This window comes from Oenanthe melanoleuca, chromosome 4A (genome assembly GCF_029582105.1).
Source record: "Oenanthe melanoleuca isolate GR-GAL-2019-014 chromosome 4A, OMel1.0, whole genome shotgun sequence".
NCBI classification, from domain to species: domain Eukaryota; kingdom Metazoa; phylum Chordata; class Aves; order Passeriformes; family Muscicapidae; genus Oenanthe; species Oenanthe melanoleuca.
Genome location: NC_079338.1, coordinates 4,132,073 through 4,158,540, shown reverse-complemented (window position 1 = coordinate 4,158,540; position 26,468 = coordinate 4,132,073). Strand labels below are relative to the sequence as shown.

General features: G+C 54.4%; 3 protein-coding genes across 5 annotated transcripts; all 3 read right to left on the bottom strand.

Annotated features, from left to right (window-relative positions):
* Window positions 1–5,714: 5,714 nt before the first annotated feature.
* On the bottom strand, window positions 5,715–14,617 carry SLC7A3 (solute carrier family 7 member 3). Its single transcript, XM_056491727.1, has 12 exons — window positions 14,277–14,617; window positions 12,895–13,300; window positions 12,542–12,700; window positions 12,276–12,453; window positions 12,062–12,174; window positions 10,977–11,199; window positions 10,679–10,818; window positions 10,497–10,599; window positions 10,014–10,225; window positions 9,238–9,404; window positions 8,873–8,981; window positions 5,715–8,766 (listed from the first exon to the last, which is right to left on the bottom strand). The coding sequence occupies exons 2-12, from the start codon at window positions 13,259–13,261 to the stop codon at window positions 8,633–8,635; spliced, it is 1,905 nt and encodes a 634-aa protein (XP_056347702.1). The 5' UTR covers window positions 13,262–13,300; window positions 14,277–14,617; the 3' UTR covers window positions 5,715–8,632.
* Window positions 14,618–15,538: 921 nt separating this feature from the next.
* On the bottom strand, window positions 15,539–20,763 carry LOC130253266 (basic proline-rich protein-like). Of its 3 annotated transcripts, XM_056491731.1 has the most exons (8): window positions 20,158–20,763; window positions 19,915–20,079; window positions 19,465–19,596; window positions 19,032–19,133; window positions 18,424–18,524; window positions 17,741–17,813; window positions 17,454–17,525; window positions 15,539–17,273 (listed from the first exon to the last, which is right to left on the bottom strand). In XM_056491731.1, the coding sequence occupies exons 1-8, from the start codon at window positions 20,711–20,713 to the stop codon at window positions 17,218–17,220; spliced, it is 1,257 nt and encodes a 418-aa protein (XP_056347706.1). In that variant the 5' UTR covers window positions 20,714–20,763; the 3' UTR covers window positions 15,539–17,217. The 3 variants fall into 3 exon arrangements, with proteins under 3 accessions (XP_056347706.1, XP_056347704.1, XP_056347705.1); XM_056491729.1 differs by having other exon boundaries at window positions 19,915–20,763; XM_056491730.1 differs by lacking the exon at window positions 17,454–17,525 and having other exon boundaries at window positions 19,915–20,763.
* A 182-nt stretch (window positions 20,764–20,945) lies between these two features.
* On the bottom strand, window positions 20,946–26,032 carry SNX12 (sorting nexin 12). Its single transcript, XM_056491726.1, has 4 exons — window positions 25,788–26,032; window positions 24,192–24,287; window positions 23,160–23,284; window positions 20,946–22,725 (listed from the first exon to the last, which is right to left on the bottom strand). The coding sequence occupies exons 1-4, from the start codon at window positions 25,950–25,952 to the stop codon at window positions 22,623–22,625; spliced, it is 489 nt and encodes a 162-aa protein (XP_056347701.1). The 5' UTR covers window positions 25,953–26,032; the 3' UTR covers window positions 20,946–22,622.
* Window positions 26,033–26,468: the final 436 nt, after the last annotated feature.

Below are 26,468 nucleotides of genomic sequence, written 5' to 3'. Positions count from 1 at the left end.
TGCATTTCTTATCTCTTTACTTTTCTGGGCTTTGGGAACATGTTAGTACAAACCATGGCTCTGTGCTTTGCCCTGGCACTGATGGCCTTGCTCTGCTGGGGGAGCTGCCTTGTGGAGATGCCATTTCTCCCTCCCACCTGGTGTGGGTGGCTTTATTGTTCCTGCTCACCCTTACGTGAGATGTTTAATACTAATTAACACAGCTGGCATATCATGAGGTCTGTGTAATCTGGTGTCTTCCTGGTGTAAAAGAAGACAATTTTTGGGTGAGTCAATACTGAAATGTGCCCTGAGGTAGCTGGTCTGTGGGTGGCAGAGTGTGTATAAGGATTTGGGCAAGTGCCTGGGCTGGTTATCACATCCCATAGCCTGGGACTACACCTGAACAGGCAAGTAACTCTGGCAAACTGACATGCCAGCTGACAAGGTGCCTATCCCAGTGAAAACCAGCAGCTTCTGGCACTGTTCTGGGGCTTGGCATGTGCCTGCAAAGCCGCAGTTCAGGGCTGTGGTTAACTCAGGGACCCAAGCCACCTCTGTGGGTAACTTGTTTGAGTTCAAGTTACAAGGGGACAAGCTCCATCTGAGGTGATAGAGATAGAGGCTCAAACAAGAACAACTACAGTTGCCCCAGTAGTGGGAAAAACGCAGTGGACATGGAAGTCAGTGGGTCTACATCATCAGTTATTAGGGGAGGAGAGAGAAGGGTTCCATCAAGAAGCTGGTCCTTGAGAAAAGAAAATGAAGGAAGGAGTAAGGAAATTCAGACAAGAAGCAGAAACCACCCAGTCTGACCTCATCAAAACTTTGAGACGTGGAAAGATTACAGCCACCAGGTGTGTGGAACAGAACTGGCTGCTCCTATGCTGGCATAATGGGGCCCAAAGTCAGCAGGAAGATAGGGAAGCCCAACAGCTATTCTTGGGAACAAAGTAAGGGATGTCACCATGTGCCTGTGGTGTAATCAAGATACCAACTGTGTCTCCATCAGCTAACAAGAAGGAGACACTAGCTTTCTTAGACTTTGGGGAAAGTGCATGTTCCAGGTTAATGTTAGTTTGAGAACCCTCTCCATCGAGTAATCTGAAAGAATCACAGAGTGGGTTGGGTTGGAAGGGACCTACCTTAAAGACCAGCTAGTTCCAAGCACCTTGCCATGGGTAGGGACACCCTGAGGAGGAAAGTGACACGAGTGGCTTGGTGGGCACCTGGTATCCAGCGAAGGTGAACCCACTCCAACAGTGAGTCCCACACCAGCTGCAGTTTGTGTGTCAGAACCACTTTATTACATAAACTGGGTGGGGGGCACACATTTCCTGTTGGTGTCTTAAAGCTTCTGTCATTTACAAACATGGAGTTGGATGCTAGGAGGGTGCATGTGTCTCACCATGGTTCTCTGTACTTCTGTCTTGCTGGCTTTTCCTCTCCTGCTGTGGAGTAGCTCATGCCTGATGAAACAAGAAACAAGTTGCTTATGCTCCAAATCAGACCAGTCCTTATGTTTCACATCAGCAGTTCTAGGAGAATTTTCCCTGTCCTGTCACCTGTCCCACAACTGCAGTAGCCTATAAAACATAACAAATGCTCAGTGGCCACTTCAGAGAGGAGGGAACCAAGAACTCCCTTCCCTGTGTTTCCTCCTATTTTAAGAAGAGCGTGGCCAGCACTCTCTAGCCAGTTCCTAGGTCCAAACAAGGGACGAGAAGACATGGAAAATCTTTTTGATCTGTCCCTAAGAACCTCTCAGCTAGGGCAAGAAATTCCATTGAACAAGTTAAATTCTGTCTGTAAATTTGGTTTGTATTATGTAAACAATAGCAGCTGCTCCCTGCCCAGTAATGTGTCATGATTTTTCGTGCATTATCTTGCCCAGGATGATAGAAATTGTTGCACATTTATACGCAGACCAGGCAATTAAATTAGTTTAACACTCACATTACCCCAAAGCCTTGATAACTGAGCCTAGGAGAGGTGTTACATTGTTTGTCAAAATGTCTCCTACCTGTTTGTTTTGCAAGTCAGGTTGCTGTGCCTGCACAGGTGTCACAGGTCTTGAAGGAACTGCATGTTTATTCTTCAGTGGGTTTAAACAATGACACCATTGACTAGCCTGTGATGCAGGCTGCCCCTGAGATGCAGTGAAATGGAACAGGACACTTAAAACTGGAAAAATGCAAGCAGTCATCTGTCCAGTCTTGAAAAGCACCATCAGTGTGAGGTCCTGTGTAGAGAATATGAATTAGAGATGGAATAATTGCTTGGATAAACACAGCAGGAAAATGGAAAATATTAAGGAGAATGGGGGCTGTAACACCCTTAAAACTCTATGATTAGCAAAGAAATCTCTTGTTTATGAGGTCAGGAAAGCAGCACATCTGTGCAGCCTTTGGAGATTCTGATGGTGGCAGAGAAGAGATAGTTCATCAGGAGGTGGCCACAGTGATGGAAAACTACCCATCTGCACCAGAAATGTGCCACTTGCACTGCCCATGCTGCCTCTGCCATCTCCTCTCCACACCACTCAGGCTTGCTTCCAGCATAGTGAGGTGTGGGTGCCATTGGCATACAACTGTCTCATAAGAGAGATACTCCTCTGAGGCACCAGGGTGGCACCCTGCTGGGTGCAGGCATCATCCCAGCATGTTGTCACCTCCAGGACAGGCTGTGAGCAGCCACCCTTTGGCTAGTAACAGTGTGGACTGGGGGACAAGAGCAGGAACCAGAGCACCAGCTGCAGCACTGGGAAGAAAGGAGAGCAAGAGAAGAGCAAGCACCTGGCAGCAAGTCATCATGCTAGACCTGCAAAGGCAAAGCAAGGCCAGCATTAAGCCTGTGGGATTAGAGCTGGCCACCTGCCACAGCTCAGGGCAAAGAGGATTACTGGATGCACACAGGCTCCTCACAGCTACTGGGTCATGTGTGCTTAAGCTCACCACAGACAACAGAAGGGTTGAGGTGTGCCTGGAGCCAGGTAAGTAAGGAGTGATAAGAATCTCACCCATCACTGGCTTTGATGTCCTGGAGCCCTTCTGGACTGTGAAGGCTTGCAGCACAACCCAGTGCTGCTGCAGAAATATCAGGAGCTGATATCAGTTTGCTCTGTTACACCAGTGACCCCATCTGCCTGCAGTCAATTCCCTGGATTTCAGGACTCAGGCCCTGCTGATGGATTTGTCTCACTCAACAGCCACTCAGCAGGGAAGGGGCTCTGACAGTGCTCAGATTTATAGGGAAGAAGATGGCACATTAGCTCCTCACTTTGAAGCATTTAGTGTCACAGGGCAGAGCAGACTTGCCAGCCTGTTTTAATTCCCCAGTGGTTCAAAATTTAATCTGCTGCTACATCTCTTCCTGCCAGGGCATGTTCTGGCCAGGGAGCAGTGCAGGGGCAGGCTCTGCAGCTGCAGCTCTCCCTCCAGAGGCTCAGCAGCACAGCTCCCCAGCCCATCCTGCCCCCAGCTTGCATGGCCACACTCATGGCCTCTTGGCAGCTCCCCTGGAGGTGGCAAGCATCTGGTGTCCAGAGAGCTGCTCCAAAGGATCCACCAGGAAAGCCCCATGTCCCATGTCCAAAACCAGCTGGATATGAAGTTATCAATGCCATGGGATGTGTGGTAGAGCCAGATGGGGAGGGAGGCTGAGCCCCCCATTCTCTGCACCCCCAACACCCCAATCCACCAGCACTGCATCCCTGGCATGACCCCAGTGGCCACAGCCAGGCCCCCACTGCAATGCCACCCCAAACACCTGCCTGCTCAGCATGGCTTGGGCCAGACACAGGGGGGCTCAACAGCCCTCCAGCTCCCCTTTCAATCCAGGGGGGAATGGCAACAAGGAAATCACAAATCAAACCTGGGGAGGAAATACTTCAACTGTCAGGGCAAACTGCATGCAGCTGTGTTGGGGCTGGTTGCTTCCTTCCCCATAAAGGTGGATTATCAGAGGCCCCTCAACAGCAAGGCCAGACTCTGCTTTTTGCTGATTTTCTCAAACCACAAAATGACCCCTTCCAGACTGGTACAGGAGAGGAAACCCATCCTAGCACCTACCAGGCTTCACCAGGAACAACACACTTCCCTCCCAGCACCTCTGCAGGATGGAGCCTGGGCTGCTGTCAGAGCAGGGTGCTGGGACACTGGGTACAGCAGTGGGAACAGATGTTTTGTGTAGACAACACACACTGAGGCTCTGGTTGGGTGTTGTTCACCCACCAACTGATGTGCTGAAATGTGCAGTAACACCTGTGGAGCCTGGGAAGGGCAGAGGTGCTGCCCAGCAGAGGATGTGGTGCCAGCCCTGCTACCCTGCATGGAGAGAGAGGCAGGGACCCCCCAGAGTGGGTGTGCAGAGCTGGGGCAGCCTCCACAGGCTGTAGCCAAGGACAGGATGCCTGGCCCAGAGCCTGGGGGCGACAGTGCTGCTGTTCCCATGGCTGAGTGGCACTGACTCCCCCACCCACCACACCACCACAGGCTGATGGCTGCCAGACAGATGCTTTCCCTGCTGAGCTGCCATGGTGGGAGCTGGGCAGAGCTTCCAGAGTCCTGCTCCATGCCCCAAACTCTGCCAGTCCCAATGGAAGCCTGGCATGGGATGGCAGAGCTCGGTGGGATGGTCTGCAACCAGGCAGGGATTTCCCACGGGCACAAACAAACCCACAAACGGACATGGGCACAGTTGTGCACACGTGTATGGGGTCACAGACACAAACAAAGGCACAGGGGGCTGTAGCAGTGCCAAGCCAGGGGTGACAGCTGTATCACAGGCACATTGCCCTCTAGCCATGGGTAACAGCACCCAAAACTGGGTGCACAAGGACACGGCCGGCTCAGGGCTCAGCAGGGACCCTGTCCTGCCCTGCCCTGGCCAGAAGATACTCACCAGGTGGGGTGGTGAAACCAGCATGGCACACTGAGGCACCAGCCTAACTAGGAGGGCTGTGAGCACCCAAAGAGTCACCTGTGCCTGGGTGCTGGGGCCTGAGGCTCTGGCAGGACACCCCAGCCTGGGACACTGGGGCAGTGAGTGCCTGTCCTGGGGCCAGAGCAGGAGCCACAGCCCCTTTTACTGCAGGGACAGCTCTGGGCAGGGCTCATAGCTCCATCCCAGGGGCCAAGCAGAGCTGATGGTGTGGGTACCTTGCTGCTGACCATGCAGTGACCCTGCACCACTGCCAACAAGCAGTGAGAGATGCCAAAACCAAGCACAGTCCATCTGCCTTAAATTAGTTTTTTTTGGGATACTTATGTCAGGTCTAATTTAGACCAGACCAAAATCTGGAAAATCATCTCTCATGGATGCAGCCCAGCTTCTGGTCAGGCTTCCTCTGCAGGCCATTGCTGACACCTCTAGGAGGTTTCATTTCCAAGGCCTTTACTGTATTCACTGCTCAGGAACTTGGTGACACAACTGCTCCCTGCATAGGGCCTAAAAGGCAGGACCATGACAGGCTGCTGTCCTGCCTCCCCAGGAACCAGCAGAACTGGCTGGAGCTGGTCTGAAGCACTGCTTCACAGCTCCTGGCTCACAGTCCCAGGGGAGGACAGTGGGGACTGGTGGCTCCAACTGGCAGGTTTTGGGCAGGGATGTCACCCAGCACAGCTGGCTGGGACCAAGCACTGTTCTGCACTGGCACCCAGCCCAGAGGCATGTAGGGTCCTGCTGAGGGGTCCACGACCACAAGCCATTAACAGATGCAGCAAGACCAACATAAAAAAGGACTTAAAAACATTCAATTTAATAGATTCTTTTTAAAAATTGCTTCAAAATTATAGAAAGGCAGATGAGGTTGGACACAAGTATACCTACACTGAAGACATCTCACAGACACTTGAGCAATATATTTATACCAAACAGCATGGTCAGGGCAGTACCAATTTGCCACGAATACCAGAACAAATTGCACTAAGCCTTCCTGCAGAGCTCCAGCCATGGCTGCCACATACCAGTCTGGCACTTGGAAAGCAGGAAGGAGGTGGTGAACACAGCCACATGACAGATGGGATGACTGCAACTGCACCATCATGTGCACAGGGAAAGGAACTTTCATGGCCAGAGGGCTGTGCTGGCGTCACTGCCCCTCTGTGGGACTGCAGGAGGGCAGAGACCACCCCTGGCCCCAGCACTCCCATCCAGCCAGGGCACCTCCCTGTGAGGGGAAGAGGCAGCACATGACCCAGCTCTGCAGCTCTGACTCTGTGTTTTGCCAGTGGGTAGGGTCAGAGACACAGACACCATAGTAAGGAATAGTGTAACACCCACCCTATAATTTCTATACTGTTATAAGTCCTCAGTTTTCTCTAATTGTACCCCCAGATACCTGTCCACAGAGTTCCCAGTCATTTTCCCACATAATACACTCTGTGACTATAGTCACTCAAGCTTCACAATATCCAAACAGAGCTTGAGAACATTCCATGCTTTGGTACCGTATGGATTGTCTACTGTCAGTGGAGGTAGTTGGTAAGCTAATTGTTTCATAATCATCCAAACCTTAACATACAATGCAATTATCAGAACAAAAAGCATAAGGATTAGCATCAATAAAATGGCAATAAGGTGAAGCACTCAGTTGAGAATTCTGGTAGCTGTAGGACCCATAAAAAAGAGCCTTCCACTATTCATGTTCTCTTTCTTTACCCACTCCATCACATGATGAATTTCTGCCATGTCATGATGGACAGCAATCAAAGTCTTTTGTCCATTCTCTTGGGCTTGTTTCAGTAAACCTCAGGTCTGTGTGTTGTAATAGTTCCTTTACTAGTCAATGCCAGTGGGAGTAGGCTGCAAGTCTTGAATCAGGGTGTAGCTAGATTCCAAAAACTAACAGGAGGTAAAAAACTAAAAGACTTCTTTTTAAATATATAAAAAAATAAATAAGTAAAATCCTGTAATTGCAACAAAGTTACAGGCACAAATATTGGAATGACTACTTGTATCTTCAGTAACATTATCTACAAATACAAAATCACAAGAGGTGCTCATGCATCTGGTATGCATTTTCACAAAGTATATCTCTGACTTTCAGATCCTAGCCCCTAATTTTCTGTAGGGTATTTAATATTACATCCAAAGCAGCCAAAACTAACAAATTAGTACTATGAATGTTATTCCAAAATGCATCCTGCACAAAAGAATCCAAGCACAAAACTATAAACTTCTTAGAGTCCCCTGTGTCTAGGGTTATCCCTGGTGCTCCCAGGTCATGCAAGCACACCATCTAAGAGAAAAGAGGTTCCCCTGGTCTTTGCTTAAACTGTTCAGATATTTCATCTACTTTATGTTGAGTATAATCCCCTATGAGTATCCCTCCAGACCTGCTGACCATTAGCATCTAATTACACCTTTCCATGCTGGTCTCACATCTGCAAATTCACTGGGGAAGCAACCTCATCAAAATCCACAGAATCCCAAATATTTCCATTCAATTTATCAAGATCCCAATGCACACCTTCCTCTGCAATTACTGCATGCATTTTCTTGTGATTCACTTTTCTTATACCGAGCTACTCTAACTGCAGCCTTCTCAGCAAGTCTGGGAAATCCAACTTACCAGCAAGCAGCTTATTTTGGCCCTTCAGCATTACAATTTGATTCTGCAAATCATATCTGTTGCTCCATTTCAACAACTGTTCCTTTTGTTGGTGTTTTGTTTGATATACTGTTAACAAAGTCCATCCTTGCCTTCCCAAACCCACAAGTTCCTTTCTTTTTTTATTATATGCTTTCTCACATGGTCATCCAACCTTAACCCACCTGAGGACCAGTGAACAATACAGAAGGTCTTCCCATCTGGGAATTTCAGACAGGACGGATTCCTTTCATTTAGATTTTAAAACCAACAGTTTGTTCTGACCCTGCTGACTATGCTGGTTTTCTTTTGCTGGTGGGTAAGGTCAGAGACATAGACACCAACTTAAGGAACAGTGGCATCTGCCATGATGGGAAACTGCAAAGAATCACAAAAGGATAAGCTAAGCAATGCACCTAACCATGAACAAAGAACTACAAAGGGATAAGCTAAGCAAGGCTAATCATTGCTATGAAAGAATGCCTGCAGTGATTAGGAAAGACACACCACCAGTTACCCCAATGAAGGTACATCATCCAAGTCCAAGAGACATCAGCTGTGGGGGGAAGATGTCACAGCCAAGGGCTGGAGAACCACACCAGTAACTGGGAACTCCTGCAGTGCCTCCACTTTTGCAGGCCACAAGGCTCCTCCAATTTGCTGTGACAGTGGTCCAGCTTTTACATGACTAAACAAGCAAGTTGACTTAATTTCTAATTTCATTTTCCTGCCAGCTTTCTCTCAAAGCCTGGCCAGGGCTCAAGGAGGATGTTGTCTTTGATCCTGCATCCCCTAATTAGGCCCAATGTGGCCTTATCCTGTTTCTAGAGCTAGGAAGGTGAACATGTTTTGCCGATATATAAACACGTATAACAATACTTCGTTAATGAGCGGAAACATACAGCATTTGGTTGGAACATTCATTCTAGGTCAGCTTTGGCTCAGAGCCTCAGTACTTCTCTGGAACTCACTCTCTGCAGGAGAGGGGATGGATGTACTCTCTGGATCATGATCTTGTCCCAAAGTGGCAAAGAGGTCCATGGAGCATTGGTCCCCAGGCCCTCAGACTGCAGCAGCCCCAGGGCTGAGGTCCTGTCCAGGATGGTGCAGAGGCTTTTCTACTGTGGCACAGGCTCTTTCTGCATTTTTTGCTTCTGCGCTGTTCCAAATTCCATAGGCGAAGTAAATAATAAAACCTGCAGGACAGTTTCCATAATGAAATGTGAAACAGTGGGCTGTCAGCACTAACAGACCCCCAGGAGAGACCTGTGGGCACTGCACTCCCCACCACAGGACACCTACCCACAACCATGCAGACGGCAAAGCGTGCCCAAGTGCCTGAATCCAGCTTGACCATCAGCAGGATGTTAACGAAGGTGCTGAAGATTGGCAGGAGTGGGAGGAAAGGTACCTGCAAGGGACAAGAAGTGCTGTATCAGCTATGCCTTGAGGGACCAGGCTGGGCTCGAGGATGCTACTGGCCAATAGAAAGACCCCCTCCCTGCCACAGAACTTCCACATGGGGGATTGCACCTCAGAGACACAATGCCGGGTGCTGGGCTTTCCTGGTGACTGCCTGGCAGCAAGCCCTGGCAGACCCTGCAATGCCCAGATCCTGACGGAACACAGGGGGGTGCAGACAGCAAGATGCAGGGGGCTGCACTCACTTTGAAGTTTAACCGTGCATTGCTCTGAGGCTGCCTCCAAATGATGATGGTGAGAATGAGCAGAGCCACGAAGAGCAGCACCAGAGCCACAATACGGCCCACACTGGCATCCTTCAGCGCAGCCATGTTGACGGTCAGGACCATGCAGGTGACTGTGATCAGTGCAGCTGCAAGAGAGGGGGTAGTCAGTGGGCTGAATGGCACATGGCCTTCCTGGAGCCCTGAGCCTCACCAACAGCTGGGCTGAAGCACTCACTCCTCTTGGTCAGGTCCAGCACTCACTGTCCCTAACACCCACCCCCCAAAGCTTTAGGAAAGTCCTTTGCTGGAGGCACTTCCCAGAGCAGTAAGCTGCAGGGAACCTGCGCTTGGACTCAGCTCTGGTGCTTACCCAGACCTGGCTGAGCCACCCCATTCTGGGGACAGATCAAACCTTGCTGGCCGAACCCAAGCACTCTGAAGGGGTTGGGGACTGTCCTTGCTAGTGGCCAGCGTGGCTGAGGCTCATCACAGGGATCTCCCATGACACCTGCACATCCCCAGCTTAGCATCCATGTCCTCCAACAATGCCTGTGTGCCCCAAACCACAGCTGTACCCTGCACTTGGCACCCTGCTTAGGGTTTAGCACCTGCTGGCATTGCCAACAGCAACTGGCAACCGGGCCCCTCTCCTCTGCCTGGCATGGTCTCCATCCCTTCCCAGCTCTGCAGAAACACACCAAAACATCCAGCCCCTGGCAGGAGGGGACACCAGCTGCCAGTTCCCACTCACTCACCAATGACTGCGGCACAGACATAGACAATGCGCCCTGAGAGCGCAGTGGGGGCGTCCCCAGGTGGGTTGAAGAGCATCGCCAGCGACAACGTCTCTTTGTGCTGGGCACTGGCCGCAGTGATGGTCGGGTCCATGATCACTCTGTCCTCCTCGTTCCCATTCAGCTCCAGCATTTCCATGGCCCTTGGGGAGTTCAGCTGTCTGGGCTGGTACCTGAGCAGGTAAGACAAGCTTGCAGTGGAGCCCAAGGAACTTCCTAGCCCAAGGGAACAGTGGGCAGCACCTTCATATCCCTGCTGCTCTGGCAGTGGCCCCAAAACAGCCACTCCAAGGATATGCCCAGGCTCTGGTCAGCAGCCCCCATCTTGGGGGCTTGACACTTCCCCGGGCTGCGTGCCCCTGGAAAAACACTGTGGCTACAAGCCCCCAGGACGATTCAAGGAACATCCACCCTGGGCACTGCCAAACATGAGGAGTCACGCACCGGAGGATGAGCACACACACCGCCACCAGGGTGTAGGCCAGCAGCGTGCCGATCGACATGAGATCCACCAGGTCCTTCAGCTCAAGCAGGAGGGCAAACACGGCTGCAATGAGGACATGCAGCATGAGCACAGCTCCAGATCACTGCAAGGCTGGGTACAGGGAAGTGGCCAGGAGCCTTACCTGCGAAGAACCCCGAGACAAAGGTGGCAATCAGAGGGGTCTTTCTGCCACTGTGGATCCGGGAGAGGAACTTGAAGAGCAGCCCGTCCTCTGCCATGGCATGGATCACTCGGGGCATGGGAAACATGGAGCCCAGCAAGCTGTCATGGAGAGAGATGAGGCAAGCTGCCCACATCTACCACCCAGAAGGGGAAGGGACTGGCTCTGTGCCAGGAGCAGGACAGCAGCTGAACAGAGCAAATCCCCAGCCCAGCTGGGATGAATGCTGTGCCAAGCAGTGCCAGGTATAGAGTCCTACCTGGTGGAGAGGGCACAGAGTGAGCCAACAGCAACAGCGTAGCGGGCTGGTTCCCAGCCAACTGCCTTGAAAGCCTCAGGCAGAGGGCTGCTCTTGTCCAGGAGGTAGTAGGGCACCATGAGAGTCAGGGATGCAGAGACCCCGAAATAAGCCACAAAGCAGATGAGGAGGGACACAATGATGCCAATGGGAATCGAGCGTTGTGGGTTCCTGGCTTCCTCCCCTGTCCAGACACAAGAGGCCACATGTGCCCCACTCTAGTGTACAGCATGAGGCAAGTACCCCCAGGGGATGAGCCAGAGTAGGGACTTTCCATGGCAGCACAGGACTGAGGAGCAGCAAGCAGGGGTTGTTGGAAAGGAGGGGGTCCCTGGCCATGCTACTGCACTGGGAGAAGGGATGGAGCTGGCTGGCAGCCTGGGCTTGCAGCCCCCCTGGCCATGCCAGCCCTTCCCCCCCACCAGCAGCTCCCTCTCCCTAGAGAGCCTGTTGAATAGAGGTCCTCCTTGAATGTGTGCCTCAGCTTTGCAAAGGTGTGCTGCACCATGCTCTCAGCAAGGGGCTCAGCAGCAGGAAAGGAGGAGGCTGCTGGGCAGCCCCTGGAGACAGGAAGGTCAGGCAGAACAGCCTGTACCAGCCACCCACTAAGTAGATTTCTGGGGTAATGAGAGGAAATTAAGAGAGCTGCCTGTGCTCCAGGAAGCAGCAGTTTTGCATGAACCCAGTCACTTGGAAATAGGCTGCTTAAGGCTGGGAAATAACCAGGAGGCACCAGCAATTCCCAGCACTGTCGCAGGCGCGGCTCAGCAGTCAAAAGGCTCCCTGCTGCTCTGGGAGCTGCCTGCACAGGCAAGGTGCAGCCCTGCTCCCACCATGTGGTGTAATGAGCCACTTTTCCTGGGGCAGGGCAGACTCTGAACCCTCTTGTCCAGCCCAGCTGAAGATACAGACTCCACAGGGAAACCTCCCAGGAGTGGTGAGACCAGCTGTTTTCCCACACCATGTAGCATCCTCCCCCATCAGCTCCTGGCCAGCTGCTGGCTGTGCAAGGGAAATGCCCATGCCACCCTCACCCAAGGCAGTACCTGTGGTGGCAATGCAGTCAAAGCCCACGAAGGCATAGAAACAGGTGGCAGCACCGGTCAGCATCCCTTCCAGTCCAAAGGGAAAAAACCCACCAGAACCAAAAGTTTTTTTCCTGGAAAAAATGCAGTAGAGCAGCTGTCGTGAGGTGCAGGGACAGCAGGGCCCATGCCTGCCCTGTGCCAGATCCTGGCCTGGCACATTTGCTCTACTTACATGTCATTCAGTGAGTCTGACTGTGAGAAGTTGACATAGTCCTTCTCTGAAAGCTGCCAGTTCTTGATGTCTCCCTTGATGAAGCCAGCAATGATGACAAAGCTCAGCACCAACAGGTTCACTGCTGTGAAGATTTTGTTCACGAGGGCAGATTCGCTGACACCAAAAGCCAGCAGTACTGTGGGGACAGAAGAGGTGAGTGGGGACCCATCAGGCTCCCATGCCATCACCCAGGGTACTACAGAGCCACTCTCCTGCACACCCACCAGTAAGCAGCAAAATCAGGATTAAAGCGAAGAAGTCTGGGTGCTTGGCCAGCACTCCTGGCAGTTGCATTGGGACCTTGCTGGCAAAGAAGGTGGAGATGTGGTTGCCGATGATGTTGTCAAATGCTGCACTCCAGGCTCGTGCCACGCTGGCCGTACCTGGTTGATGGCAAATCTGTGCATCAGTCTGAGCCCAGGACAGACTGGCACCAGCCCCCTGCACCTGAGCACCCACGTCCTGCTGATCCCACCCCACACCCTGCCCCCACAGCACCACATGCTGCCCCCTGAAGCCCCCCGTGCTGCCAGCACAGTGCTGGAAGGAGCCCCATGCATGCTGCCTGGCTTTGTACCTATCACGTAGGAGAGAATGAGGTTCCACCCGGCAATGAAAGCCCAGATCTCGCCAACGGTAACGTAACTGTAGAGATACGCAGAGCCAGCTTTGGGAACTCGAGCCCCAAACTCTGCATAGCAGAGTCCAGCCAGTACAGATGACAAAGCAGCCACCAGAAAGGAGAGGACAATTGAGGGACCAGCCATTTCCTTGGCTACTTCACCCGCCATCACATACACACCAGCCCCTAGTGTGCTACCCACACCCAGGGATATAAGGTCCAGTGTGGAGAGGCAGCGAGCAAAATGTGTGTCAGAGCTCAGGTCCACCATGCGCCGGCGGACCAGCTTCTTCCCAAAACTGGTCATTTTTCCCCCCAACATCTTGTTTTCTCCTCAGTGAAGCTCAGCTGATCAAAAGTCCTGCAAGAGAAAGGAAATGCAAAGCTCAGCGTCCTTCAGTCAGCAGGAGTGGCACTGCAGGTAGGTAGCGCTACACAGTCCTTGCAACCAGAACAGTGAGTCTGGGATGAACCCAGTCTCAGTCCATGGTGGGAAATGCTCATCGCTCAAGCCCTGTGTGGTCTCAACCATAGAGCTCATAGGCATGTCTCAGAGCCTGCCCACTGTTTCCCAGGCTTGGAAGTCTGGAGATCTTTCAGCCCAAACTTGACTGCTGCCGCATTCCTCCAGCCTAGCACATGGGTGTGCACAGCAGCAATGATGTGGAGACAAGTAATTCCACAAGCATAGGATTTGGCAGGCTGGGCTGACTCACTGGTTGCAGCCATTCCTTTTTCACTTTCAGTATCTGCACCACATTCTCTGTAGGGATGCATAACCAGAGAGAACATGGCTCAGGTCCCTGGTGCAAACCTCTTGCCTGCTAACAGTGTGCTTGCTGAGCTGTCTGCAAGCTCTGCAGGCTGTAATCACCCCAAATGTGTGACATCCCCACTCCTCTCGCTCACAGCAGCTACCTATCTCCAAGAATCTCTGAAGATGAGCAACCTGCAAAGCAGGCATCCAGCACAGAGGAGCTGCAATGAAAGTTCCCAAAGGCCATGGCCAAGGCTGGCACCTCTGCTCAGCACTCAACCATACATCCACCAGTGTCTTCTCCCTGCTGGCTTCTCCCTTCATTGGGAAAGCGAGCACACTCCATCCAGGCACCCAGGACTGCATGCCACAGGACCGAAGTACACAAGGATAACTTTGTGACCCTTTTCCATAGAGGATTATCAGGACCACAGCGGCAGTCACCAGCTCGGCTTTCCCCATAACCAGCAAACCATCCAACCTTCTTGATAAACCTTCTCCTGAGCTGGCACATGTCACATTCAGCCTTGACCTCACGTGCAACAAGTGCCCCAGCACTAGCACCCTCCTCAACCACTACCTGAAGAACTCTAGCTGCCGTTCCCAGCGCTGCTCAATTGTTCGGAGTATTTCCAGTACCCGATTCGAGATCCGCATCTCGTAGGTAGAGGAGAAGCAACGTGTCGGGCGGCAGCAGGAGCCTCCGGCTGCCCGCTGGGAAGCTGCTAGCCCGGGACCGCCGCCTCAGCCCCCGCGGGGGCATCTCGGGCCCGAGGAGCGCCAGCCGGGCTCCGTCCGGCCGCGGAGCCCCGGATCCGGCACAACCCGAGCGGGCAGGATCCGCCACGTGCGATTCAACAGCTGATGCAATATAGCAGCACCGGCTCCGCCAAGCCCCTCCCGGTTCGCCAGCACTCACCAGGGGTTCGGTTCGGCTCGGTTCGCCCCGGTGCGATCCCCGATAGGCGAACTCAGTTCTGTCGAGAGCATAGAGAGGCCCGGGATGGACTAGTAAAAATATATGGGAGGCAGAAAGAAGCGCTCAGGAAGCCTGCCCCCAAAAAAAAGCGCGGACAGAGCAGGAGCAGTGCGCGGGAACCCCGCCTCCCAGCCCCACCCGCGCACGGGTTCCCGCGCGCGTTGTAGTAAATAAAAATTCCAGTAATAAGGGGCGCAGGGGTGAGGCATGGCTCGGCCAATGGGCAAGGGATCTTACTCCCTCGGGAAAGGCTACGGAGGGGGCGGACGAGGGTCCCCCGAGTCCAGATGTGCCATGAGAACAGAGCCTGCCCGGCCTTGCCGCTGGCAGTGAAGGGGTGCGAGCGGAGCTCAGCCTGCGGCTCGGGGGTCGACTCTGCCCCGGCCTCCGAATGCTCCGCTGCAGCCCCAAGTGATGGGAAACGCGAGTCTTGGGAGAGCTGCTCGGCAGCCAGGAGAGAAGCCGGGGCCAGCATCATCCTTTACTCAGGCTGGGACCCGCCCTCAGCAGGCCGCGCCTGATGCAATCCAGCGCTCTCGTGTCGTGAGCGCCCATTCAAAGTGGCAGCGCACAGAGAGGTAAGCCAGCCCCTCGCCGGCAGCACTGGCAATGCCCTGCTCCGGCGCCGCTAAAGGCAAAGGCTTTTCAGTCGCTTGCCAAGAGGAGGGGACACGATCGCTAGGCAAGGACCTCCGGGGGGGGGCAAACGCCGGGGGGATTGAAACCTCCGGAGAGATGAAGAGATGGAAACACCAACTCATGCTTCTAACTGGCAGTGACGCCAGCTCGCCCCCGCTTCTCTGAATCGAGGAACTACAGGTCAGAAACGCTCATTTCCTCCCTTACCCCATGACGAAGTTCAAGCAGCATACTACTCAGACACTGCCCACTCCTTCCGGGGCTGCCAGCTGCAGGCAAGGACCCAGCTGGGCAGCACCATCGCCGAAAATGTTCTCACACAGCACTCACTCTGCAGCAGCACGGGCACAGCAGGACTCCAAGCAGGGTCACCCTGTCCCAGACAAGAAGATACTGGGTACCTAGAACAGTGAGGGGGCAGATTACATGATTTGGCTATTGCCAGAACCCATCTTGCAACATCAGGCGCTGGGAGGCAGTTTCCAGAAGGGAGCAGCATCAGGACACCAGAACAGCTCCCAGACCTCACGTGCAGCTCCACATTTGTCTTCCCAGTGTCCCATCCTCACCTCCCAGTCATACTGCTCTGCACTCCCATCATTCAGGGCCCTGATCCAGCAGCACAGGCCAAGGGCTGGGAGCAGGAAGAGGCATGGAACAAGCCAAGTGCGTGTCTCAACAGGAGCAGCAGGAAGACAAGCACTAGCAAGGCACATGTAGCCAGCATCAAAGGAGGTTAGGAGATGGCTTCAGCCCATAAAGGGGGCGAGAAGCTCTGCAGAAACAGATCCACATCAGTCCCTGGATGCCCCCACCACCTTCCACAACCGAAGCATTAGAGTATTTCAGATTGGAAGGGACCCATAAGGACCATCAAGTCCAGCTTCACCCATGAGTGCCTCTCTGTTTACAAATAATAAGTCTAGAAAGGCACTTTTTCACTAACTCCCTTAGTACCTGCACCAAGAAGTTATCTTCACCATGCATGTACATGTCTGTAAACACACAGCATGTTAGGGCTCTCTCCTGCAGATTGTGCCAGCACTGGAACTGCCCCAGCAACCAAGTGCTAAGCAGGGGTGGGAGACAGCTGACACAGCTTCCCTGTGCAGCTGTCCCAGGAAGGGATGTGGGCTGCCTGCAAATGCACATTCCAAGGCAGCCAGGAACAGCAGTCAGAAAAAACAGAGGAGGAGGAGCAGGAGCAGACTGGCCTTCCCAGCCCAGCCTCAGGGCACTGCCAGCACCAGACAGCAGGACTCTCCAGTGCCTCACCCAGACACAAGGCAGTGCAACAAGGTGCCTGCATCAACTGACCACCGAGAGAAAGCAGCAGAGCAGGGTCAGCATGCAGGAACAGTGAGGAACTGGGCTGAGTCCCAAGCGCTGCTTCCCACCACCTGACCCCAGTTAGTGATAACAAAAGAGTAATAAATAGCCAGAGAAGTCTAATGTGCCATCAGCCAGCATTGACTTTTCCCACATCCAATGTGAAGGCGGTCTAAGGAAGAAACCTGCCCATACAGCTGCCCACCACCCCCACACATCCAAGCATCCCACCTGGAAGCATCAGTTTTGTCCAGAAATGCTTCCCCAGAGCCACACTGTACCTCCACCCACCAGCATCCAGCTCCTCCTTGTAACAGACCTCAAATCTCTGGCTGAGCAAAACCAGCTGCAGCCAAGCACAGACCTGCCCTGTTTGCCCAGTGCTTTGGGGATCACTGGCACTGGGCACTGCCTCTACCCAAGCAGACAGCAAGCACCACTGCAAAAGACACCTTTATTTTACTTACATACATGGAGTTATAAAATTAATTCATTCAAGAGCTCCACATATATCACTGGCCCAGAGACTCACACAGCCAGACAATGGCTCCTGTCTGTCCCCATGTTCCAGCTGTCAGTCTCTCCCCAGATCACCACTGTTGAACACTGCTGCATCTTTCAGACAGATTCCTGGGAAACAAGAGCAACATCAAAGCATCAATGCTTCTGGCATTCAGCACCTGACCCCTGGGAAAAGCCATGAGCTGTATCCCTCCCACCTCACCGCCCTCAGTTATACCAGCTAGGGATCACTGCAGCATCCCTGCAGCCTGCCCAGAAGCGAGGGCTCACCATGGTGAGGGAACATACCTGCTGCTCTGAGCTGAGCCTGCAAGGAGGAGATTGTCTGCTCATAGGCTTCACACTGGGCAGTCTTGTCAGCTGCAGAGGAGGCAAGAAGGTGTGTGCTCAGCCCACCCTAAATACCTCATGCCCAGATTCTCTACGGCAGCAGCTGAGAACCTCCTCTACCCCCTAAACATGAAGCCAGCCCCACTCCCATGGAGCTGCAGGCCCTGGGCTACAGGTACAAGCACAGGGGATGTCACCTGGATTGCAGGTGTCCTGCAGTTCTCAGAACAGCCAGCTCCACGTACCAAGCTCACCCTTCACTTGCTCCAGCTCTTTCTTCACACGCTGCAGTTCCTGGGACAGCTGATCACCTGCAGACTGGCAAGAGCAGGGTGCAAATGTGATGCAGGGAGGTATCATCCCCACTGCAAAACAGCCACAGCACAGCCCATCCTCTGGAGGAGCACTGCATCCAATACTCCAGGCCCAGCACCCCGGGGACCACTGCCAGGGCACATCCATCACAGGAGCTGTGCCTGGCAAAGGAGCCGCTGTAGCGAGAATCAGCCAGCACCCATGGGAAACAAGAGTGAAGAACCCTAAAACTGCTGGAAAATGCACAAACTTATTTTTCAGGTAGAAGATTTCCTAACTTGGAGATTCATCTTGCAGGCTCTGCACACCCCATCCTGGGGCCATGTCAGGACATATAAAAGTGACAACACAAGCCACAGAAAGTTTGCATGATTCAAAAGGAACTTAGAAAATCTAACTGGACAGAAGCCTGCAGTCTCCTGAGCACGGAAAGGTGGTAAAGCAATGCAAAAAATGCCCATGGTCTTGTGTAAACCCCAGGGAAAGGCTAAAACACTCAAGTGCCAGCCAGAAATTGGCAGGTCCAGGTCTCATCATCTCCCACCTTTGGCATAGCTGGCCAAGCCAGAGACTGAACAGTGCTCCACGGTGACAAGACGCAGCTGGCTCTTACCTGCTCACCAGGGACTGCATCTTCACACCCTGAAGTCAGGCCAGGGGCCAAGCGACTGGACAAAGAGGACTCCTCATACACCCATGTCTGGTCACTTTTACCTGTGAAGAGAGGTGTCAGCACTAGAAACCTTTCATCCTCAGCCACTCTTCAACCTGGCCACAGAGCTGCACAGATCAGGGAAGGACAGAACCTGTCCAAGAGAGTCATAAGTCTCCCAGCACTTCCAGCCCAACAGCTGCTGCTGGCTTGGCCTGTATGGGTGCTACTGGGAGAAAGTGCTCCTGTGTGGCCTTGCTCCCAGAAGCTCTGGGCTCCTGCTAGGTGAGTCTGCTCTCACAGTGAGGGTAGGCAACTACCTGGGCAGGGTGGGACAGGACTGTCCCAGCAGAGTGGGGAGAGCCTCCTCACCTCCCCTCCCTCTGCAGGGCTCAGGACTGCAGGCTGCCCAGCTGCAATTTCTGTGAAGGCAGCACCCCCTGCCTGCAGCAGAGGCTGCAGCACCCTCAGCACAGCTGGACAGCCAGGGCCCATCTGGGGGCAGCTGCCCATGTTTCTCCACACTCCCCCCAACACAAGACAAGAATCTACACCTCCATACTGCTCACCTGCTCCCAAGACAATCCTTGGTGCAACCAGGCTTTCTTTGCTCTTGCTGTTTTCTTGCAGCTCTTGGGTCCTATTGCACACCAGATCCTGTGTAGTTGATCCTGAAGTGAGATCCAGGAAAGGAAAATAAAGAGCATCAACCGCTGCTAAGAGAGTGCCCTGACTGACCACAGCCACTTCCTCTCCTATGAATGAGCCTGGAAACCCAGATTTGTCCAGGCTCTCCTGGATGCCTCTCCAGCAAAAGAGGGAAAGGACTTCACTTGGCCTTGCTTGCTCTGGACTTCACCTTCCCTCCTCTGAGCCCAAGCACACTGAGTCTTCCCCCAGGATCAGCTTTGACCCTGCAGCCAAGACCTGAACGTTCTTCCCACAGCAGCAGCACCCCTCTCCCACAGCTCTGCAGCCTCTAAGGCTTCTGCCAAGACTCACCTTTATCGAGGCAAAAACGCTTGGACGGAACCCCTTTTCCCGGAGGCCGCAGTGAGGAGCGGGAAGCCACAGAAGGAATTGCTGTAGAGAGCCTTGAGGAGGGCTGTTTACGGCTCCCAGCCTTGGCAGCAGCTGCAGTGGACAGTAAGCACAGAGACCGCTATTCCCAAGCAGCTCCATCTCACCCTCTTCACGCAGCTCAGCCTGCCACAGGTGCACAGGCCTCAGTATCCGTGACCTCACACCACCACGGGATGAAGGCTCCAAAGCCAACAGGCTGCCAGCCCACACTGGTGGGAGGCCAGACAGTCTTAACACATCCCTTGGGGTATGAGAATGTTTCCTAGGCTCCTTCCTTTGCCGCTCCCGTGGACTCCCCACTCCCCACGCCCTGTCCCAGCCAGCTGCAGCCCAAGCCCTGCCCCTTCTCCATGCAGCACCCTAACCCACGTGCTTCCCGGCTTCGCGTGAGGCTGCTGGCAGGTGCAGAATCACTTTTCTTCACTCCGTCCCGGGGGGCGGGTTTGGGAAGCCTGGAAGGCTGTGACTGCTGCGAAGCCCCGCTGGCATGTTGAACCCTGGACCTGGCAGGCGACGTCAATTTCAGCCTGGTCCCTGGGGGGAGAAGAGAGGGTTTTGCAGCGCCGGGCGGGCGGGGGCCGTGCCGGGGCTCCCCGCCGCGGTCCCGCTTACCTGCGGGCCGGAGGAGCCGCGTTTCCCAGGCGCCGCGCCCCGTGCCGGCCGCGGGGAGCTGCAGCCCCAGCGAGGCCCGTGCGCGGGGGACAGCGAGCCGGCCGCGGCCGCGGCCTGGGGAGCGCGCAGGGGTGCCGGGGCCGCCGCCGGAGGGACCGCGCCGCGCCCGCCGGGACTGGGCGGGAGGGCGAACGCCAGGACCACCGCCGGCCGCGGGCTGTGGGAGGCACTCGGGCTCCCTTGGGGCCGGGCTCAGGCCAGGGGCAGGGGCAGCAGCGGCCTCGCAATCGCCCGCGCTCAAGTCCGGGACCCGCCCGTGGCTCGGGAAGGGCAGCGGCGTGGAGGTGGCGGGTCCGGCGGGCTCGGGCTGCAGCGCGCTGAGCTCCCCCGGGCCCGGCGAGGGCTCCGCGCCCTCCCCGAGCTGCAGGCGGGCGGCGATGGCGCGACACTCCTCCTCGAAGAAGCTGAGGTAAAGCGGGGTGGGCGGCGAGCACAGCGCCTGGACGTGCTGCAGCAGGTCAGGGCAGTCCGGCTCGGCCGGCTCCGGCCGCCACATCGCGCCTCGGGAGAGCCGGGGAGAACCGCCCGTGTCCGCGCCTGGCCCGCCCCGCCCGTGCCCGCTCTGTTCCGGCCGTTCTCCCGCCCCGCCCGTGTCCATCCTCTCCCGGCTATTCCCCCGCCCCGCCCCGCCCCGCCCGTGCCCGCTCTGTCTCGGCAGCTCTCCCGAGCCTTGCCGGTGCCCCTTCTCTGTTCCCCCGTCTCGGCAGCCCCCAGGACCAAGCAGACAATTGGCTTCACAGTGGTTTAATGCGAACGGCACCGGGACGTTACACTGGACAGGGTGCAGACAGCTGGATGGATGGCAGCCCCGCGCAGGGCAGGGGAAGGAGCCGCCCCGAGCGCGATCGGCGGCAGCAGGAGGCAGGGACCGAGCCCCTCCGAGGCCACCTCCACCGGCATCAGGCTCCGCGCTGCCCCACGGCCCCTTCCGGGCCGAGCCAGCCCCCGAAGCAGCTCCCGAGCGCTTTCAGCGACTTCTCCCCAAGAGCCACCTCTCACCCAGCAGTGCCAGTTCCTCACCAGAAAACAGAGGAGACGTTGGGAAGGCCTCGAGGAATATGCCTGGCATGAACAGGAGGGCATCCACTGTAGGCCTGTGCTCCAAGAAAGGCTCAACTGTGCCACAACAAAGTGACCAAGCACTTATAAAACCACCCAACCTTGACCTGAGGAGCCCCCGAGCTGAAGCTCAACCTCACTCATCACAGCTGTGGCAGCTGGGGGAGCCTCCAAGGGACACTTCTGCTGCAGCAAGTCATAGCCTCATTGTCCCCTCAAGCTCTGAACACTTCCCTGACCAGTCGTATGTTCTCATTTCCACACAAGTAACTGTCTAGCTCACTGCAGAACAGGGGAGAACACACAAAGAGCCATTGCTACTTCTGCTTTGTAAGCAAATGTCTAACCTAGGACTGACTGACCATTTTCTGCTGTCCTTTTTTGGAGAGGTGGCCTCATTCTGGGCCCCACTGCTGGGCTCCTCCTGTGGCATTACGAATGCATCCTACAACTGCTCCCACCAGCTTTCTTTTGCTCCTCCTCAGCCAGACCGTCTGCTCCTCCCAGCAGCTGGGGCCCAGGATAAGGTCACTCGGCTCAGCCGAGCAGGGTGCTGCAGGCAACACCAGCCCAGCAGCCCATGCTATGGCAGGCTGTGGTGTTTCTTAAACCCTGGGCCAGTGCATCACAGCACATGTGGCTACAGCCCAGACTATCCCATCTTCCACGTGCCAAATGGCCCACACAGAGCATCATGAGAGCACACGGGATGGAAACCCCTCGAGCTGCCAGCAGCACCTTAGAAAGGAGGGGGCACAAATACACCAAACAGGTCTGTAATGCAGGAGGCTGATAGCGGGGTTTGAGTAGGTGTTGGGTCTCAGCACTTCCAGACAGTGAAGAATGGGGGTTTCATGCAGGGTGAATGGGGTGGATGACAGACTGACACACCCAGGCACCTACTCACTGGTTTGGATAAACCTTACTAAAACTCTAATACCTGATATAATCACTGACCAACATGACAACTGCTATTCTTCAAAGTCTCCTGCAGAGATGCTTGGGGCTGCACAGATAAGGGAGTGAAGGTCATCTCATACCTTCCTGTACAGGGAGAGAGGCAGCTCCTACACCAGAACGCCATTAGCAAGTTCCTGCTCCACACCTATCCACATCTGCCGCTAGATGTGGGACAATGCACTCACTTGCATAAATCTTCACATCTTTAGGCCATGACCACAGCCCAGTAGAACAAACTGCTGCCAGTTACAAAAGAGGAAAATACTGAACAAACTGGGAGGTTCAAGAGAGGAAAAGCTGGTTCAGAGAAGACAGATTTAGTGTAAAAATAAATGTCATTTTTGCAGGAGGGAGGGTGGAATGGAGGAAGACAGTGCCAGGTGCTCCTACTGGCGCACTTTCCCTGGGACGTAATTCCTATCAATAGTCTCCTCTTGCAGGAACATATGTAAGCAGCGCTCGTTCTGTGCCAGTGGGTGTCCAGCAATTCTGGAAGAAAATCAGATGTGGAGGTTAGCACAGCTGCCTCCAAGACCCCCACGCCTCTGATGTCTGTAGGAGGGAGTCAGGCAGCCAGCTCAGCACACCTGCACCACGCTCAGCCCAAGGTCACAAGTCGCTCTGCAACAGGGCCAGTAAGAGGTGCTTAAACACAGGCTGTTCCCTTCCACGCTGTGCCCTGAACCAACAGTACCATTGTCGGTGGGTTCCTGTAGCACAGCTGTTCTGCTAATACTCACTACTTTCAGGAGAGAGCACAAAGCACAACCCCCACTTAGGTCTTGCTCCAGTTCCATTATATGGCTGAAGGCACCACCCTCCTGCCAGCAGCAGGTCAAGACTAAAGACTCTCTTACAGTCAACCCACGGCCCAGCAACAGCGAAAGAGGCAGAACACAGCAAAGCCAGGACATCAAGCTTACTTGTTAATAAACTGTTCTAGGCCCTGTCTCCGCTCCTCGATGAAAGACTCCTCAAAGATGCCTTCATCTCCTCGGAAGGGAAGCTGTCGTTTCAAAGCTTTTCCAGGCAGCGGTGGCACTACAATCTGAAAGCACAGAATCACCCCATGAGCAGAACAGCCACCTGCAGATATCCTTTGCTGTTTGATGCTCATCTCTAGTGCCATCACATGGATAGAGCCCCAGAAGGTGCTCACTGTTAGAGACTGGGTAAGTTTCATGTCTCGAAATATTCTGGGATGCTTGGAAAACACCTGTGTTTTTGGTGGGAGGGGCAGATCAGGTCTTGGGAAGGCAAGACAGTGGAATGCTCCACCTTCTAGCCCAGAGCAAGCATCCCAGCCCCGGCAGAGCTGCTCATCAATCACACACTGTGGGTGGTGCTAACCCAGCACCTGACTGGCAGAGTGACCAGAAGCTCCACCTTGGGACGGGGCCACAAAGGCCCCGGGCTTAAAAGCCCCCATAAGGGACCTACTTGTCTGGCCCCTGCCTTGTCCTGGAGTTTCCACCTCACTCACACTGGAGCCCTAGGAGTTGGTAGCTATGTGAATTTTTCTGTACCTTTTCTGTCTTTCTCTCTTCTCCTTCCTTCTCCTCTTTCCATGGAATGTTTTGGGTAACATAGCAACTTAAGGTTTTAAAGGTTTCTAAGTTAAGTGGGATAAGTTTATGCTAAGTTAATAGTAAATTAATGCTAGGTAATGTTATAATAAGTGTTTTATAAGTGTATTTACTCCTTTGCAAAAATTCCTTAATTTTCTGTATTTTTGCCAGTAAACTTTTGTGCATTTGTGACCTCTGGAGAATATCTGGTTGGGATTTCTCCTTGAACCAATTCAGAGTAAAGGAACCTCAGTTTATCCCCTGGATTTAAGTGTCTGGGGTGCAACATCCACCACCACAGCCTCACTTTTGGGAATCTCAAGATTATTACTGCAACTGTTCCCACATCCTGGCTTAAGCAATAGGGAGGTCAGAGCCAGGCCTCACCTTACTGTCTCGTTCCAGCTCATTCTTCAGCCACTCAAAGTCACTGTATCGTCTCCTCACACATGACTCCTTCAATTTAAAGATGGGGAGGTTTGTCTGTAATGAAGCAAAGCAATTAATTTCCAGGTTGCTCTGGAAGCCACAGAGTATTTCAACATGTAACTGAAACCTGAAGATGCAATGAGAAAATCAAACCTCCTGAGAGGGACACAGGATGGGAACGCTCAACTTCCTTATTCGGGACAGCACAAACAGCAAAATTCTTCAGATCCAAGCAAGCCAGTCTGCTCAGCACCAGCCATTCCCTCTCCCTTGAGTGACTATTTCTGGAACACACCTCCTTCCCAGGGGCACACATTGGAACCAGTGCTAACAACAGGATTGTCAGGAGAGTGATTTCCCCTCACCCCCCCAAGTTTACTCCATTTTGAAGTGATCTAGAAGAGATCTTCATAGCCTGCAGAGCAAAAGAACATCTGACATGACACTGGCATCTCCATGGAAGAACTAACTGAGAAAATCTTGCCTCAGCAACTGTTCAAGGCCAGACCTCATCTACAGTCTTCTCCCAAAACAGAGCACCTTCCCTAACACGCTTTTCATGCTCATCTTGTGTCACTGTGCAGCAATTCCTCACCTTTCTCCCCTGCCACTAGAGTCCAACAAATGACAATTGCATTAACTTTACCCCATCAACACAGCCTGAATCATTCCAGGAACTGACATAGTAAAACCTTCTGATGGGCAGCACTCAGATATTACTGCAACACAATTAACTATGTTCTTATGAGGTCTGTGAAATGAACCCAGCTGCTTTCAGAGCATCTCTGCTGGTTTCAGTAGGACTAAGAGGTTCCCGTTGCCACCTGCAGGCTGATGAGAGCCAAGCACCAGAGCAGCAAAAAGCAAACACCAATTCTTCTGAAAGGCAGTGGAGAATGAGCAGCTAAACTATGCTATAACCAAACGTCAAACCAGCACCACAACATATGATAAAGAGAGCTTGTTTAAGGGAAGCTCAGTTTTACTTTCCCCATCTATCAGACACAGAGATGTGGTCCCCAGTTCAGCTCGTTTAAGGCCCAATGAAGAGAACCCTGTTCAGCCTGCTATGCACACTCCTGGGTCATGGGCTCTTGGTAAGGCAGCCAGCCTACAGTGTGAGAAGTGCTCACCCAGCAGCACTGGCAGTATCAACCCAAGACACTGCTACCCAGCTCCGTCCCTGTTTGAGATAAGCAGCTACGTGCAGCCATGCCCTCCCTGCTCAGCAACCACCCAGCGGGACTCTGCAGAGGGGACGGGCGCAGGAGCCTGCTGAGGCAGCACCTCCTGTCCCTGTGCGCACCAGCCCCCGCTGGATGCCGAGCGGCCCGGGCCAACCCATCAGCTCTGACCTTGAGCCCCACAGGCGCGCTGCTCGCCCCAGCCCAGGGATTCGTCTCCTCCGTTCCCCCGCCGCTCAACAGCGGCACCACCCCGGCCCTACGCGGCCGCCGTCCCTCGGCCACCGCGTCCCGAGCGCTGCCGCCCCTCCCCGGGCCGCACACCCGCACACCGGGCAGCCCAGCCCCGCAGGCCCGACGGGGGCCGCACCCGCATGCGGAGCTCGTAGCTGGTGTATCTGGCGCGGCCCATGCCCACGGTCTGTGGGTTGAAGATGTCGATCTCGAGGAAGTTGCTGGGCGGCCCGTACGCGTCCGTGAGATCCTGCGGCTTCGCGTTGAGGCGCCGGGTGTCCGCCACCGCCGCCTCCGACATGGTGGTGCCGCCGCCGCCCCGCCCGGTCCGCCCCGCCCGCTACCGCAGCCCTCCCCACCCGCGCATAGCCGCACGGGGCCCGCCCGCCGCCTACATAAATCGAAAGCTATTCAGGGTTTGGGGCCCCTCAGCCGCCACCCCACCCGAGCATTATAGCACGGTGCCCGCAGAGTGCCTGCATAAAATGGTAGTTATACAGGGTTCAGGGCCGCTCAGACACGGCCCTGACAGCGCCGCCAAGAGGCCGCCTCCTGAATAAGCGTAGAGAGTATTCAGCCCGCGGGGCTCCCTCGCCGCACCCCGGAACCTGCATGGCAGGCTTGCTCCCGGCGTTGCCTGAGTTGTCCCGGCCGGACCCCCGTGGGACAGGGCAGAGCCCGAAGCTGAGGCAGCCGCGCTAAACGACCGGCTAGAAACCGGGGCGCGGGGCCAAGGAACGTACATAGGGACTGCGTCATACAGCGCCTGGAGCATAGCCAGCCCCAGACGCTGTACAGCGCTGGGAGTGCACGAGGC

Coding starts and splice junctions, on each gene's coding strand:
- SLC7A3 (XM_056491727.1), bottom strand. CDS start 13,261: ATGTTGGGGGGAAAAATGACCAGTTTTGGGAAGAAGCTGGTCCGCCGG. Junction 12,454..12,541: donor CCTGATTTTGCTGCTTACTG/GTGGGTGTGCAG, acceptor CTGTCCCCACAG/TACTGCTGGCTTTTGGTGTC. Junction 8,767..8,872: donor TGCCGTCTGCATGGTTGTGG/GTAGGTGTCCTG, acceptor ACTGTCCTGCAG/GTTTTATTATTTACTTCGCC.
- LOC130253266 (XM_056491729.1), bottom strand. CDS start 20,713: ATGTGGCGGCCGGAGCCGGCCGAGCCGGACTGCCCTGACCTGCTGCAG. Junction 19,597..19,914: donor CACGCGAAGCCGGGAAGCAC/GTGGGTTAGGGT, acceptor TGTCCACTGCAG/CTGCTGCCAAGGCTGGGAGC. Junction 19,134..19,464: donor GCGTTTTTGCCTCGATAAAG/GTGAGTCTTGGC, acceptor ATCTCACTTCAG/GATCAACTACACAGGATCTG.
- SNX12 (XM_056491726.1), bottom strand. CDS start 25,952: ATGTCGGAGGCGGCGGTGGCGGACACCCGGCGCCTCAACGCGAAGCCG. Junction 23,285..24,191: donor AGCTGGAACGAGACAGTAAG/GTGAGGCCTGGC, acceptor CTGTGCTTTCAG/ATTGTAGTGCCACCGCTGCC. Junction 22,726..23,159: donor CTAGAACAGTTTATTAACAA/GTAAGCTTGATG, acceptor ATTTTCTTCCAG/AATTGCTGGACACCCACTGG.